Source organism: Condylostylus longicornis, unplaced genomic scaffold (genome assembly GCF_029603195.1).
Source record: "Condylostylus longicornis isolate FDR11 unplaced genomic scaffold, ASM2960319v2 ptg000049l, whole genome shotgun sequence".
Lineage (NCBI taxonomy): Eukaryota > Metazoa > Arthropoda > Insecta > Diptera > Dolichopodidae > Condylostylus > Condylostylus longicornis.
In genome coordinates this window covers 7,065,455-7,082,234 of record NW_026578018.1, presented here as the reverse complement: position 1 = coordinate 7,082,234, position 16,780 = coordinate 7,065,455, and the positions used below count along the sequence as shown (strand labels likewise).

The 16,780-nt window shown below is 23.5% G+C and overlaps 3 protein-coding genes across 4 annotated transcripts; 1 reads left to right on the top strand and 2 right to left on the bottom strand.

Moving 5' to 3' along the window:
• Positions 1 to 328: 328 nt before the first annotated feature.
• Positions 329 to 1,847, top strand: LOC129611284 (N-alpha-acetyltransferase 20). Of its 2 annotated transcripts, XM_055524347.1 has the most exons (6): positions 329 to 487; positions 575 to 690; positions 768 to 897; positions 950 to 1,086; positions 1,159 to 1,220; positions 1,650 to 1,847. In XM_055524347.1, exons 1-6 carry the CDS (start codon positions 435 to 437, stop codon positions 1,698 to 1,700), a joined length of 549 nt encoding a protein of 182 aa, XP_055380322.1. In that variant the 5' UTR covers positions 329 to 434; the 3' UTR covers positions 1,701 to 1,847. The 2 variants fall into 2 exon arrangements, with proteins under 2 accessions (XP_055380322.1, XP_055380323.1); XM_055524348.1 differs by having other exon boundaries at positions 330 to 487; positions 1,159 to 1,770.
• Positions 1,782 to 4,188, bottom strand: LOC129611283 (protein crooked neck). The gene is made up of 3 exons (XM_055524346.1): positions 4,051 to 4,188; positions 3,010 to 3,988; positions 1,782 to 2,933 (listed from the first exon to the last, which is right to left on the bottom strand). The coding sequence occupies exons 1-3, from the start codon at positions 4,084 to 4,086 to the stop codon at positions 1,903 to 1,905; spliced, it is 2,046 nt and encodes a 681-aa protein (XP_055380321.1). The 5' UTR covers positions 4,087 to 4,188; the 3' UTR covers positions 1,782 to 1,902.
• A 968-nt stretch (positions 4,189 to 5,156) lies between these two features.
• Positions 5,157 to 15,061, bottom strand: LOC129611374 (probable phospholipid-transporting ATPase IM). The gene is made up of 23 exons (XM_055524502.1): positions 14,974 to 15,061; positions 10,670 to 10,922; positions 10,543 to 10,607; positions 10,266 to 10,478; positions 9,980 to 10,072; positions 9,452 to 9,895; positions 9,055 to 9,138; positions 8,846 to 8,980; positions 8,537 to 8,780; positions 8,291 to 8,447; positions 8,069 to 8,192; positions 7,825 to 7,998; positions 7,495 to 7,774; positions 7,265 to 7,417; positions 6,997 to 7,204; positions 6,762 to 6,913; positions 6,445 to 6,668; positions 6,157 to 6,382; positions 5,976 to 6,079; positions 5,799 to 5,910; positions 5,583 to 5,719; positions 5,399 to 5,527; positions 5,157 to 5,346 (listed from the first exon to the last, which is right to left on the bottom strand). The coding sequence occupies exons 2-23, from the start codon at positions 10,890 to 10,892 to the stop codon at positions 5,206 to 5,208; spliced, it is 3,822 nt and encodes a 1,273-aa protein (XP_055380477.1). The 5' UTR covers positions 10,893 to 10,922; positions 14,974 to 15,061; the 3' UTR covers positions 5,157 to 5,205.
• Positions 15,062 to 16,780: the final 1,719 nt, after the last annotated feature.

The window sequence follows — 16,780 nt, the reverse complement described above, 5'->3', positions numbered from 1 at the left end:
CTTTAGAAAATCCAAACATTTCAAACAACCTGCACATTTCAATTTTTTTAGGTGACCAGAATATTTTTATCAGAAATACGAACATAAGCGAAACTAAAAAATGACAAACTTTTCTTGTATTTTTTGCTGTAAGGTTTGTGGCGGCACTTTCGCAGAACTACGTGCTAAAATATATTGATTTTATAGTTAAAGTAGCGTAACATTAACGGGCTGAGTTGTTATAAAGGTTATAAAATTTTCTTACGAAGGAATTCTTAAATTCATACTATTTTCATTAAGAGATTCGTGCTTGTAACCACAGGTTTTATGAATATTTGACAAACTTTGTTAATATTAAAAAAAGTGAGGTGAAGAAAAGTCAAATCAAATTTTATAAAATTTTCTAGTTTTTTATTTGAAATTTTCATAATTACTTACAAGAATCTAAAGTAAAAATGACAACTTTGAGGCCATTTACTTGTAATGATATGTTTAAATTCAATAATGTGTATGTTAATATTTTTTGTTGATTAAAAAAAAAACTAAATATAGATCGTTATACGTATGTATATATGTATGTATGTATGCATTTTAGAAATTTGGATCCACTTACCGAAACATATGGGTTAGCATTTTATATGCAATATTTAGCTCATTGGCCTGAATATTTTCAAGTAGCAGAGTCGCCTAGTGGAGAAATAATGGGATATAGTAAGTTCTAACATTTTTAGCTTAAATTCCGTAAATAATTATGAATCAAATTTTTGTTTTTTTTTTTGGAATCGTAGTCATGGGTAAAGCAGAAGGGCATCAAGAAAATTTTCATGGTCATGTTACCGCGCTTACAGTTTCTCCTGATTACAGGAGGTTAGGATTAGCAGCGCTTCTCATGAATTTCTTGGAAGATGTTTCTGAAAAGTAAACATAATTATTTAAAATTTTTTTTTATTTTTTACTTCATTTTTCTTAGAAAGCAAGCTTATTTTGTGGATTTATTTGTAAGGGTAAGTAATGCGATTGCTATTAACATGTATCGAAATCTGGGTTATATAGTATACAGAACTGTATTAGAATATTACTCTGGTGATCCTGATGAAGACGCATATGGTATGATCTTTTATCTTATATCTTGTTATTTAAATATAAAAAGTTACATATTGACTTTCGGTTTATTTCTAGATATGAGAAAAGCTCTTTCTCGTGATGTTGAAAAAAAGTCTATAATACCTTTAACACATCCTGTACGTCCTGAAGATGTAGATTGATTTGAGTGTTATTATTTATCCTAATTATTAACAAAATACGGAAATATTGTTTGTTCAAGATTTAACTTTATTTTTTATTATTAAGATTCAATTACAGACAGAATGGTATCATACAATATCTATTTACATATAAACCAAAAAATTCCATTTTAAGAACTCAATTTGTTTCCTATAATTTTTGTACTATGTTGGTGCTAACTAAACATTACATATTCTATTTATTAAGCCTATAAAACTTTCTTCATCTATTTTTAATAGCAGTGATCAATTTAAAAGTAACACTTATTTAGTTATCCAAGCACTATGTGTATGTTAAGATTTTTTAAATTTATGTGTTTGATTTGAGTGGATATAGTGTTAATTTTAGAAAAATTGAGGCATGCTGATTTTGAAATTTTTTTACAGATTACTATGAAGCAGCTAAGGCAATATCAAAAAGTAAATTTTATTACTTAAAACTCTTTTATAAGCATTTTTTACTTTGAAATGAATTGAAACGATGTAATAATGTAATATAAATTTAAATTATATGGAAGATTTAGTAGAAAAAAGGAAAATTTATTTTCCTCATATTGTGACAAATATAAATTATAATAAAATTTTATAGTATTTAAGTGTTTATTTTTTTAACAATTTAATTTATTTTTGAAAGTCCTTCCTACTCTATTCTTTCAATTTTATTTTCCTCTTCAATTTCTGTGTTCGCCTTTTGCTTTTTCCAGTTTTTAGCTGCCGCTAGCAATTTCAAATTCGGTCTAGCCATTTCATCTTCAGGAAAGATATAGTCAAACACTTCTTCCCAACCTTCCTCTGTACCATTTTCTGAAACAATTTTCTGCCTTTTTTTCACCCTCCTGGGCATTTTTTCTAATACATTTTGCAAAAATTCTTGATCATTATTTTCTTTTTCGAAATCTCTCCATGCTTCCAATAATATTACTCTGGATTCTTTTTCACCAATTTGTCGCAGTGCATTATTTGCTTTTTCAAATATTTTTCTTGCAGATGTAACATTAGAAATTTCCTGTTGGTTTTCGCACGTTTTTTCAAACTTTGCATAGGAAATCCAAACTTTTACATGTTGAGTTCTAGCAAGTAAACGTTCATAAAGTTGTCTAGCTAATTCGACTTCCCCTTGCTGTACTTCAAAATCTATATATGCTTTCCATAACAGTTCAGGCATATCTAATCTTGGTTGTGTGATTGCTAATTCATAAATGGCCCTGGCGCGATCTGTATCACCTAGCAAATTTTCTAACTCTGCAAATTTCATCCAAGTTACACAATTTTCTGGACCAAACTCAAGAAATTTCTCGTACAAAATTCTACATCTGTCAAATTCTCTTAACTGGATCTCAAGTTCAATGTATCCCCTAAAAAGTTTATCTCTTGGACACATTCCTATTGCCACTCCTAAAGTTTTTCGTGCTTGTTGCAAATTTTTGCATCTGATTTCGAATTGAGAATATAAAAGCCATATTTTGCTAAAAGTGAAAATTTTGTGTGGAATTAGCTCCAAACAAGTTTTATATACTTGTCTAGTTCTTTCTTCGTCATGAATCTCCAGTTCTTCATATAAAGCGTAATATATCCACAGATAAATGTAACGACGCCAAAGATTTTTATCTTTAGTTGGAGGTACATTTGCTATAGCACGTTCATAAGTTTCACGAATTAAGTTTACGTCCCCTTAAATTTTAAAATAAAAAAATCCATGTAAAAATATGAAATGAAAAAAAACTAGGTATATCTAAGTTAATACTACCTTCACTTTCCACCAATCGTAAGTAATCGAACCATGCATCGTAGTTGTTCGGATTTTCCAAAACTTCTTGTTCATACTGTTGTTTTCTTTTTGACACTATAACGTTTTCTATTCCAGCACGATCTCCATATTTTTTTTCGTGAATTGTATAGCATTTGTAAACTTCATGAGTTTGTGATTTTGGTAAATGATCAAGTGCATATTTATATATAACTCTAGCACGATCATGCTCCTTTTGTCCTTCCTCAAACTTTGCAAACGCAATATAAAGGTTTTCATCGATTACATCTTGCCCAAAAAATTCAATTGCGCGTTCATAAATTTTTCTTGCACTTCTTATAAAACCATGGTTCTCCTCGAACCGTGCGTATTTAATCCAATTTTTAACATCAGGGTGAACATAAACAAATCTTTCATAAATTTGTCTAGCTCTATCAATTTCTTTATAACGAAGCTCAAAATTAATATACGTTTGCCACGCTTGCTCTTCTGGTTGCCATTCCATCCAACGTTCAAATACTTGACGAGCACCAGCAACGTTTTCTAACATCTCTTCCATATATGTATACTTATACCAAAATTGATTTACTCTTGGCATAATAGTAACCGCACGATCCCATAAATTTCTCGCATGGTTTACTTGTTTATTTTTCATTTCCATTTCTGCATACTTCAACCAAAATGTTATATTACGGTGATCATTGTCCAACGCTCTTTCCCATATTGATCGTGCTCGTTGAATCTCTTTTTGTGATTCCTCCCATTGTGCATACTTAATCCAATAACTCACTACTTGACGATTTTTTCTGATATTATCTTCAAAAAGTTTACGTTTTCGTTGCTGGTAATCTGCTAATTCTGCAGGGTCTGAAATTTTTTGTTTGGGTGGGGGTGGTAATATTTCTAAATCACGTTCTTTAGCTTCTCTAAGAAGTTGCTCTGCCGTGATTTGGGTTTCAGCAGGCGCCTTATTTTTTACCTAAAACACGCATAAATCCATACATTTAATAATTCAATTGATTATTTACTATTTCATATTACCTTTGCTACTTTTGGCATTTTTTGCGGTTTTTCCATTTTTAAATATTTTATAGGAAAATTTGTTCAAAGACTAACTATTTTTAAAATGAAAAAAAAATAATTGTTGTAAAGTTTATACATACAAAAACACAATAAGAGCTCAAAAATCAAAATTAAAACAAAAACAAAAAAAAACAATTGTTGTTGTCAAAATTACTTTCACAAATGTCAAACAAGATTGACACTTCCAACGTATTGTGCTAAATATATTGTGTATGTTGTACACTATGTCCTTTTATACGCTGTTTTTTTCTAAAAGTTTACGTTTCAGCATTTTCTTAAATTCTTAATAAACAAAAATTTTTTGTTTTCATTTTTGTGAAAGCTATAACAAGCCTCTTGTATATACATTAATATATTAATATATATGTATAATTATTTTATTGAATAATGTCAGTTTCAATAATAAAGAAAATAGTTTATTACGTGTAGTACTTTAATGATATTGCGAGTTTTCTTTTCGAATTTTTTTCATTGTATATTAAAAGAGAACTTAAAAAAAAATAAAACTCTAGATAAAAGTAATATTATCACTGATATTTACATTAGTTCTCTTTAGTATGCATATTCTAATTATTAAAAGTCGTTTTTTATCAAAAAGGGATAAGCATGGAAAGTTTATGAAAAGAATTTCAAGTTCGTATTTATTTTATAGAAGAATTATTACTTTCCTATTATAATAGGAGATATTAAAATGAATAATTTTTCTATTATTAACGAGATGTCGCATCTATCTTATAATGGAATTTATTCGAACAAAAATTAGTTCCTTTCATATATTCAGTGTACATTTTACATTATGCATTTAAATGTGGATCAAATTCTAACCAAAAAGTTTATTTCAATTACAAAACTATAACAGTTTATTATTTAACTTCGTTTATTGTTATATGTAAGTATTTATATAAATATAAAAATAACAAAGAATTTTTCTCTAAAAATATTGTTCTCATCATTTGCCTATTATAATTGTAATTTTGTATATTTCTTTTTACATAAAGAAAGATATTTAACATTTTCTTAATTTAAATAACATAATGATTTAGAGGTAATTGCTCAAGAAATTATATTAAAACTTTTAAAAATAAACTTTAATTCTGTAAAAACTATAATTATCTAATAATGATTTGTTTTATTTTTATGACCATTAACAATATTTCCATTATTAGTAACATTCGAATGGTTATTTTGAAATGAATATTCAATTGGTTGTCTTCTCATTATTTTTCCAGATGTTATTAATCTACCAAACCCTTCCTACAAATTTCGGTATTTTATTTTGTCTTATTTTATTTTTACAAAAATTTACCTCATGCGCGAAAGCGTAACCAGATCTTAATGATTGTCTATGTTTTCTTGATGGATTATAATTTGAACTGCAAGCGGAATTCAATTTTTCTGAATTTGAACGTTTTGATTTATTTTGATTAACCCGAATCTTAAAATTTAATAAAATGTAAAATAATATACTTTTACATAGAAAATAGCAATACTTGATGAGCTAAACTAGGTTTCACATCAACATAATAACAGCGTATGGCTAATATGGGTGCTGTTAAAATAACAAGAGCTAATACTGTTGTAAACCAAAAAGTAGCTTCCATAATTGCATGAGTCAATGAACCAATATCTGTCATTTGAAATTATATGAAAAATTGTAAAATAAATTTTAGATACAGATACAGATTTATTACAAAAAAAAACCTTACATGGACCACCCAAGATATAATTATAAAAATAATCAAATATAAAATATGTTAGCAAACTACACCATATTGTAATATGATTGAATACTGTCCAGTAAGATGTCTCCAAAGCAATCTATAAGATGTTTATTATTTATTTCAAAAGAAAATAAATTTTTATGTTGTACGATTTTCAATTACTTGGGTTGTGTTATCCAATATTAGAATAGTTGCTATCACTGATCCCAAAGTCATTGTATCGTTTAAAATATGCCCATTCGAAGACAATCCGTCTTTGTATGCACCTAAAATATGTAATAGAAAATTTAATAGTTAAAAATGGGATTTGCAATAAAATATTGTTATATTAGTATTTATATACCATATGGTATTAAGAATAAAATCATCGAACTGAATACACCATGTAATACTCGTTGTATAAACTCTCTTGTATTAAATAATACGTTATCTATACCAGCTAAATATAAAAGTGGATATTCAGTACTACAATGTTCATTAACGTCTTGCTCAAATACCCCAAGAGCCAATACTGGTAATGATGTATAAAATAAGTTGTATACTGATATGTACATAGGATCAAATACAGTCTATAATATAGATAAAAAAATGTCATGTATTTTCAATCATATTTTTAAATGGAAATATATACCTGAGCACTAAATCCACAAAAAAATGCATACCAAAAGTGGCATAAAGTGAATGCAAAATTTTTATAAAAAAAATATCTTAAAAATTTACACATTCTATAATATGACCACCGACCATGTATTAGCAATAATCTTTCTAAATGTTTAAATTGTGATATTGAATAGTCACTGGCCAATACAGCTTGCATACCTTCTTGCCCCGAAATTCCGACTCCTATATGAGCGACTGTTAAAAATTTAAATAGTTTTAATATAGCTCTTATCTGTTCTTGTCTATAATGAAAATTATGAAAAACTTTTTGTTCACGTCATATAAAACCTTTTATCATTGAAACATCATTGGCACCATCTCCTATAGCTAGGGTTACTGCTTTTTTTGTACGTTTAATTAAGTCTACAACTAAAGCTTTTTGTAATGGTGTGACTCTGCAACAAATAACAGCCTTACATTGAGACGTAATTTCCAAAAATCTGTCGGTATAAAATTTAAAATTAAATATATATCTAGTATGACTAAAACTGATTTATAAATATTAAAGTTTTTTTCTGGTTACCGTTCTTCAAACTCAGGTGTTAAACAATGAACTAATGAAATTCCATTGATTACAATAGCAAAACCATCATGATTTTCTGTATTCTTGGCATTATTTTCAGTATACTGGGTAGTAAATGTTACAACTGAAACTGCTGGTGGACTTTTCTTTGCCGTTTTATTTTTATGATTACCGCATTCATCTAAACATTCACCTGAAGATTTTGTTTCTATAAATGTACAAAACATAATATTACACATATTTGATTGAAAAATTTTAAGTCACTCACTTAAAGGCTTAAAAGTATTAACGATTCTAATTGATTCTTTAAATTTTTTCAGTTGATTTTCTACCTCTGTTTTAGTATTACCATCTATGATAAAAACATCAATTAAATCATCTGATAATAGTTCACATGAATAGCCTATATTTATTGCAGTTTCTAAAATTTTCAGTGTGTTAAGTAGGTTTTTAAAATAAATGAAAAAAAAAATAATTTTAAGAACTGATTTTCCTTACCCTGTTTATCACCAGTTAACATCCAAATTTTTATACCAGCATTTTTCAATTTGAATATTGTTTGAGGTACTCCATCTTGTAATTTATCTTCGATTGCAGTAGCTCCAACAAGATCCATTTCTGATTCAATTTCTTCATATAAATTTTCAATAATTTTAGTTTTTGATGATGACAAAGATAAAGCTGTTTCATTCAATTTCTTTTTCCATGCATTGTAGATGCTGTCATCAATAAATTTTTCAGCTAAAACTAAGGTTCTAAGGCCTTCACCAGCAAATTTCTAAAAATTAATCTATTATTTACAAAATTCTGTTTTGGAAGTACTCTTACATTTAAGTGATCTTGAGTTAATTTTTTTAAGGTATTATTTCCCGGCTTTAATCGATCATAAATTACATTATCAGCTCCTTTACAATAAATGCAAATTCTACCATTTTTCTTTAAAATTACTGACATTCTTTTACGAACATTATTGAAGTCCAAAATATTTAATAGTTCATATTCCTATAAAAACATTTTTAGAATTAATTTATGCATTGGTTTATGCATGTATAATTTTATATTTTCAGTTTACTTCTCTTTTTCCAAGAATTTCTATTGTTATACTTTCCGGCGTTCGTGAACGAAATATAAATCCAAAATTTCTTGCCGCTGAAACAAGTGCTGCCTCATCTGGACTCTGTGCTTTGTATTCAAGCCTGAAAGTTATACGAGATAATAATAATGCAAGATATTTTAAAACAATCACTTTTTTATTAATCACTGTATTTATGCGAAAAGTTTAGCAAATATTTACCTTCCATTAATTTTTTCTGGCATCACTGTATGACATACAGCTAGGAGCCGAAAGAAATTTATTACATCTTTGTTTTCCGCCTTGATAGCATCTATTAAACTGTTGTCGTACCATTTAAACCCAGATTCGTATTCGGGGTTGGACGATAAATCTAACGGTAATTTGTCCTGAAAAATTATTATTAATTATAAATTTTATTTTTATATTTATTTAGTTTTTTGGTTAAAACACTTACTTCAGAACTATAATCAATTGAAGATATATCTGAGACAGATTCAATTACTTCGCCATAATTTTGTCCATTAATACTGCATTTATTAAATGTCATAATATTTTGTGTTAAAGTTCCTGTTTTATCAGTAAATATAAATTGTATTTGTCCTAAATCTTCATTTAGTGTTGTAGTTCTGGCTTTGGCATATGTTTTTGTTTTGGCATCGTACATTTTTTTATCCCAATTTATAAAAAAAGATTGAACAAAACGTATAACCTATATGTATAAAGTATATTATAATTATAATGTTAATTTTATCAATGCTTTAAAATTTATTGTACTTCTACTGAAACATAAAGTGAAATTGGTACTACAGTATTCATAACAATAGCATATGAAAAAAATACAAGTAATCCTATAATTGCTGCACCTAAAACACCATTAGTTGGTACAGTAGTATCCCTTGGATTATAAATCTAAAAAATTAAAGTTTAATATAAAAAAAGCTATAGGTATAGGTCTAATAAATTTTTTTAATAATTTGCAATACCTGAAATGCTTCACCAATCAAAACTTCCCATATAAAACACGCTATGCTGCACATAACACATATTATTATTAAAAATATTACAATCTGAAATTTTGTAATTTAGTTGATGTTTTCTTTAATCAAATATTAAACTTAAAATTACAATATTTTTGTTTTTTTTTCAGAAATCAGACTAATATGAATAAAAAATTAAGCAAGCACAAATAAAAAACGTGAGGATTCAGTTCCTATTTGTGTTATTAAAAATTTTTTTAACTCATCTCTTTGAATTATTTTCAATTTAGTGTAATAAGCACATTACTTATTAATTAAAACAACTACACGTTGTATTAGTAATTCAGTATTTTTAAACTTAATTTTTTTCATATTGTAAGATGCTGTTTCTGAGAACACTTACTCCAATTATAATATTATTTAAATAACGATCAATATTTGTTCTTTTAAATAATGTTTTTCCAGAATTTTGCATTAATTTTGTATCTCTACCAGCAAAAATTACAACACCATAACACCATTCAGTGTTCCTTAAAACACATCCACGTAGTAATATATTTTCATTATCTAATGGTAATTGTTGTTTATTCCATATTAAAATTCCTTCAAATTGATTTAATAAATTATTTGGTTGTTCGCATGTAATTTCACCGTCAAATGAATTAAAGAAACCATTTAAACGACCCATTTCAGCTGTTTGCGGCAAACATTGTTTTGATTTCAAATTTGATTCACCATCTAATTCTGTTGTTTCAATATAACATAAACCATTTGGCTCACTTGTTGATAATAATAATATATCAGCTGGAACTAATTTGTTATTTTCTACAAGTATTATGTCTCCAACCTATACATGTAAGAATAATTATATATGTATACATTATTTTATTATAAATTAATAAATAATATTTTAATAAATGATTTTAATAACCTGAATATTAGACCATTTTTCAACAACGATTTGATTATTACGAAATGATTTTGATTTTCGATTATTAACTTGAGCATCTGATATATGCCTTTGCTAAAAAACCAAAGTAAAAATTTTGAAAAGACTGGAAAATATTACTTTAATTATTAATAATTTAAAATTAAATTTTACTATACACTAAACATCTATGGAAAGTTTATAAAAAACTCATTCAACAAAAATTGTGTGTTTACTGTATTTTGAATATCGTAAAAAAAAATTAAAAACAATTCAAAAATAAATTTACAATATCATCATAAGCATCTTTTATTCCAGTTAGTGTTAAAACTCCAATTAATGGTATTGCAGTTGTTATTGGTGTTAAAGATGAAATTATTGGTATCAATTGTAAGGCCAATAATATTAAAAAATAGAAATTTGCAAGTCTTTGAAATTGTTCCAATAAATTTAAAGGTAAAAATGTTATTAATGAATATTTTGATGTTTTTATTCGATTGTTCTAAAAATCAAAAACACATTTAATAATTAATAATTTTAATTTAAAAAAAAATTTCAATTTTTACCACATATTTAAATTTTGAATTAAATTTTCTATCATTTGCTTTAATTTTACGGAAATTGGTGTTGTCTAAAATAAATGAAAAAAAAATTTTTATTTGAAAAAAATAAATAAATATTCTATGCTTATACCGTTATAATCAAACATATGACTGTTACCACCAATCGTCTTTGCGCTACTAATTTTATTTCCATTCATATTAAATTTTTTGTTATCATCATTTAAATCATGATGATTATTATCATTATTTACATGATCCGATTGTTCTTGTAATGATGAAACTTTATTTGTGTTGGCTGAACCAGGCAAAAGATTTTTAAAAAATGAGTAAATGTTATCACCGGTAAAACCCATATTTAGTTTTTTTTCTTTAAATTTTATTTACTGAAAGCACAAAGAGTAAAGATTTTTTTTTAATTTTTACTTTTTTTTGCAATTTTTTATTTAATTAAACAAGTATTTTTTTTCTAAGACGTATAATAAAGTGTTTATCGGTATTTTGTAAAAAGATTAAGGTTTTCAGTTTTCTAAATATAAAATTTAAAAAAAGTTTCAAAACCAATTTTATTGTGGAAACTAAGTAATTTTAATATCCTTAGATGTTATTCTTAGTCGTAGAGAATATAATTTTATTAAGTTCACCAGTATATGTACGGTGAACTGTACTACAGTTAAGCCCGGGATTACCTACTAGTAAGGGTTGACTAATTACTAAAAATAGAATGAGTTAATTTAAAAAAGAAAATATCAAAAAGTTATACATTTTTTAAAATATTTTGTGTTTTTAATTTTCTTATACCTAATTACATTTTAAACAAAAAAGCCGATCTATATTCCATTAAAACCAATCTATATTCCATTAAAATTTTATAAATTTTAGTATAAATAAAATTAGCGGAGGTTCTGAATTAAAGTGTAAAAAACCACATTTTTTATAATACGATATCAGTATATTGAAAATATATCATAAATTGAAATTCCTGATAGGTTAACCAAGGTTTGATAATTGGTATTTCATAAGCTTTATTTAGTTATGAAAAGTTTATAAATATATTTTATGAGTTGATATTAGATCAAATGCAAGTATTTATAATATGGTCAAAGGAGTATAAAGCACGTTAACAGCATATTATGACCAAAGTTCCTGCCCTAAACACACGATTTACCTTATATTTTTCTTATTTTAAAATTAGCTATTATACTCAAAAGTCTGTACAAAACCTTTAATGAGTTTATATATATATGTAATATAATATTCTTAATAAAAATATTTGCTCTGCAATGCAAAACTTATTTGTTATATTTCAAAATAAATTTATTAAATATTGTTATATAATTTTATTTAATGTGAAAATCAATCAATATAAATTAATAGAGTAAAAGTTCTATATAAAATAATTAATTTAGAAACAAAATTTATGTGGGCAGTTTACGATATATGTATATGTATTTATTTGAGAATATTTGAAAATTTAATGAAATTACTATAAAAATAATTAAGTATGGTGGTTAAATTATATGTATATACATATATATATAAACAGTATTAAATATTATTGATAAAGCTATAAAAACAGAATTTCTTTAAAAAAGTTTGAATACCTTTGCTTTTTTATTAAAAATATTCATTTAAGTAAATTTAAAAATATTGAAAAATCAATGTAGAATTGAGTTATTTCAGAATTTATTTAAGAATAGAATTAAATTAAAACAAATGAGTATATATCAAAAAATTTGATCAAACTTTAAGAAAAAGCTATGTGTTTTACATTAATTTATTATAGAAAAAATTTAGCCTTTTGGATATAAAATTTATATTTTAATCTTTATGTATTTTATTTCCAGAATTTATTTTTAGCTATAATATAAATCGGTTAATTAAACTGATTATTTCATAACTTCTAATCTAAATCACAATTATTTATTTTGGCTAAACATTAAATATCATCCCTATGGGTTAAATTTATTTAATTTACACAAAAAAAAGCCATTTGAATTGAATAAATATTTGGTTAAATCGCTTACATTATAAAATTCGTTAATTTTGTATGAATTTGATTACAAAAATGATTTGAGATTTTGATAAATATTTAAATAAATCATAATGCTTATACAATAAATTATATTTATACAAATATTTGCACTTTATAAAAGAATTTAAATATTAATTGAGTAGATGAATAAATCTTTTTCTATATTGTAAACTCAGCGTGATTTGTTAATGAATAAAATATAAATAATAAACATTAATTGTTTTAAACTGATTAAACTGATGAATCTGATCTATATGAGAAGAGATGAAACAACTTTAGTTGGATGTTGAAAGCGTTTTTTTGTAAAATAAATATTTTAACAATTTTCTTGAAAATAAATAAAATTTAATGCATGCTCCTACATATATACATATATGGGATCAAATTTCTAAATTTTCTTAGAAAAGAAATAATAGATAGTTTTATATATTTTATTAAAACTTAAATTTAAATTCCATAAAGTTAAAAATAAATCGATTTCATTGATTTTACATAAAAATTATTTTTGATAGACACATCTATAATACATATGTAATTTGTTTTCGAAAACATTTTTAAAAAATGTTATATGTATTCCAAATTGTATACAAATTTGTATGTAAATTGAACGCTTACTTCTGTTATAATGTATATGTAAGTACGTAGTATTATACATATATTGTGAAGAAAGTTTTCAATATCACGCCTCAACTATTTTCCCTACTAATTTTAAAATTTAATTTTTTTTTTTAGATCAAATTATGAAGGATAATCAATTTATCTACGTAGAATGTATACCTATCATAATATACATATATACAATATACACGTACTTATTTAATTTTAAATACAGAATTTAAAATTTATTAATAATAAATGTAAATGTGTTATTAAAAAATATAACAAAAAAGAAATATAACAAAAAATTTGTTATATTTTTTTTTCCTCTAAAATTTTTTTTAAATGTTTTTTTTTTTTATTTTGTTGTCATACTTAACTTTTTATTAAAAAGGGAAGAAAAGAAAAATTTTTCAAAAGAAGTTTAAAGTATGGGTATAACAAAGTGTAATGAAAATAATAATAACAATAGAAAAAGAAAAGAATAGAAACAAAAAAGAAAAAATGAAAAAACTTGACCGTCATTGATTTCAATTTTTAATAAGGTATATTGATTTCTATTATACCAATAAGTATTATCTACAATGGTAAATAAGTACCTATTTACTAAACTTCTTATATATATATATATACATTACTATTTAAAACACTTATTAATATGTCATTAAAATGATAATATTATACAATTCTAACCAAATATACTATACGTTAAGTATGTAATATACACCAAATATGTATTATATAGAGACATATGTATTATGTACAATTTATACATTAGAAGTATGTACAATTAAAAAAAATATTTATATATGTATATACATGTTATAATTCTTATTCTTTAAATTTTGTTAAGACAAAGAAAATTATTTTAAAATAACAGTTCTTACAAACTTTTAAGTACATACATATATGTATGCATATATTAATAAGAGTTATGTATTACGAACATAATAATAATATTTAACGTCTATATTTATATATTTAATGCTTGTATAATTTATTCATATAAAATTTATAATGTGACGTGGTTGTAAATTAAATTTTTAAAAATATTTTTTTTTTAATATTACATAATCCATGTTAATTTTTGTAATTTTAATTAGAAAATATTAAAATTTTAAAATAATTTTACTTAACGTATAATTATTTTTTTATGATTTACGTATATAATATATTTTTTTATTATATACATATATATTTTTTGTTTTTATTTTCAAATTTGAATCATTAAATTTAAGCTAAAAATTAATAAAAATTTAATTATGTTATTAAATTATATTATTTCAAAATTTCATAAACACAAAATTTATTTGTTTTTTTTTTAATAATTCACGTATTTTATAATATTATTTTCTTATTTAATATATATTATTATATGTAAACTATTTGTATATAATTCATAATTACTATAAATGTATGTGTTTATAATTCTTTTCCCTTATATATATATATATTATGTAATAAATTTTAAAATGCGTATAAAATTAATTAAATTTTAAAATATCTTTTACATATTTAATGTATAAAACTGCGTATTTTATTTTTATATATATTATTAAATTAAAATATTAAATTTTCTTTGTAAAATTTAATGATACACTATAATAATTTTAATTATCCTTTATACCACATATTATGATATCATATATGTATGTATGTGTGTATATTTATTATATAACTCTAATTTAAATAAAATTTTAATAAAATGAAATCAAATTAATTAACTTGAATAGATTTTTTTTTTCAAAAAAACAAAAATTACATCAAATTTAATATTAATATATTAAAATTTCTATTATACTAACAGAAAATAAAACCAAGAAAATAAATGAAATAATTATTTTATAATAAAATCCATTATATATAATATATAGCAATTAAACTCTTCAAAAAAAAAAAAGAAAAAAACGGATTTAATATTTCGTATAGTATAACTTTTGTACGTCTTTAATTTAATACTTTTACTTGAATACTAAACTCTTATAATAACGAAAATCAAAAAAAAATATAATATTATATTGAACAGTATTGTTAGAATATGAAAGAAATTTATTTTTTAAAATTTTAGTGTTACATATACACGTACATGGGTATTAAATATACTTATATACATACATACATATATATAATAATACATTTATAAAAAAATTCATTCTTTAAATTTAATATTTTCCTACCGTTCTTTTCTATATAATTTATATATGTTTGTATAACAATTTTATATTACATTATATATGTACATATCTGGTAGGATATTTTGATATTGTTAAATTTATAATGTAATAAGAAAAAACTTGAATAAGGATTGTACTTGAACTTGTAATAATATTTTTTATTTATGTTATTTTTCTGGTTTTTTATTATTTTATTAACTACTTTTTAATAATTACTATGAAATGGTAATGTAAATATTGTGAAAAAAGAGATAATAATATGAAAAAAGAAAATAAGTAAAAAAACGTGTTCAGTGTTTTTGATTTTGTCCGTTTTTCTTTTTTTTTTCGTAGGTATAGCTGGCTGGTAGGTACTATAAAAATGTTAATATTAATTTTATAAAAAAAAAGGATAATGTTATGTGTAGAGTGTTATTGTTGTTATTTTTTTTTTCTTTTTTTTTGTGTAATAAAACATGAAAATGAATATTTTTGTTTTCATTTTATTTCTTATTTACATGTGTACACATTAAAAAACCTCAAATAATTTTATTATGTATACGTTTTAATGTGTTTTTGTATATATGTATATACAATAATTAACAACTGTTGATATGTGAGTTGGTTGACAAAAAAAAAAAGAAACAAAAAAATAAATTGTGAGAAGTTGAAAAAAGTTAAAGAAAAGTTAAAGAAATTTTAATGTCCTTTATACTATATATATGTATATATACATATATATATTTATAATGTGTAGTGATCCTTGACTTTTTTTATAATTATAGATATTTATACACAAATATTTATTTATTTTATTTATACAGTGTAAAAAATTTAGTTCAAAATTGTTGAATATTTATTTAATCGATTGTGTGATTTTGAATTTTTTCCCTATATAGGCACATATATGTACATATGTATATGTATGTAAATTGCAGATTTTTTTAATTTATATTATATTTTTTTGATTTTCGACAAGAATTTTTCATAATTAGAGATAATCTATGTGAAAATATTTAAATTGTATAAAAATAAACCTTTTTCTTATGTACATAACGAAATTTAATGTGTATTTAATTTTTTGCAATATATATATAATGAAGAAGTTATTATTAGATCATGCATGCTAATATCTATTTACATATTCATATATTTATGTTTATATAATGAACCCTAACTTCAAAACTGCAATAATAAGCTTACTTAATATACAATTAACATTACTTAAATGTGGTATTGTAATGTAATTATCACACATTTTTTAAATGTATATAACAAAGGGTTTAAATATATTCTAATTTTAGACCAAAAATTATTTCAGTTATTTTGATAGATAATGTTTCCAAAATATATTAGTTTTCCAAAATATATTATGTGCTTCACCGATATAACATATATGAAGTCATGAAAATAGAACATCTTTTTCCGTATATTTTATAAATTAGTTGCTATTTTCTAT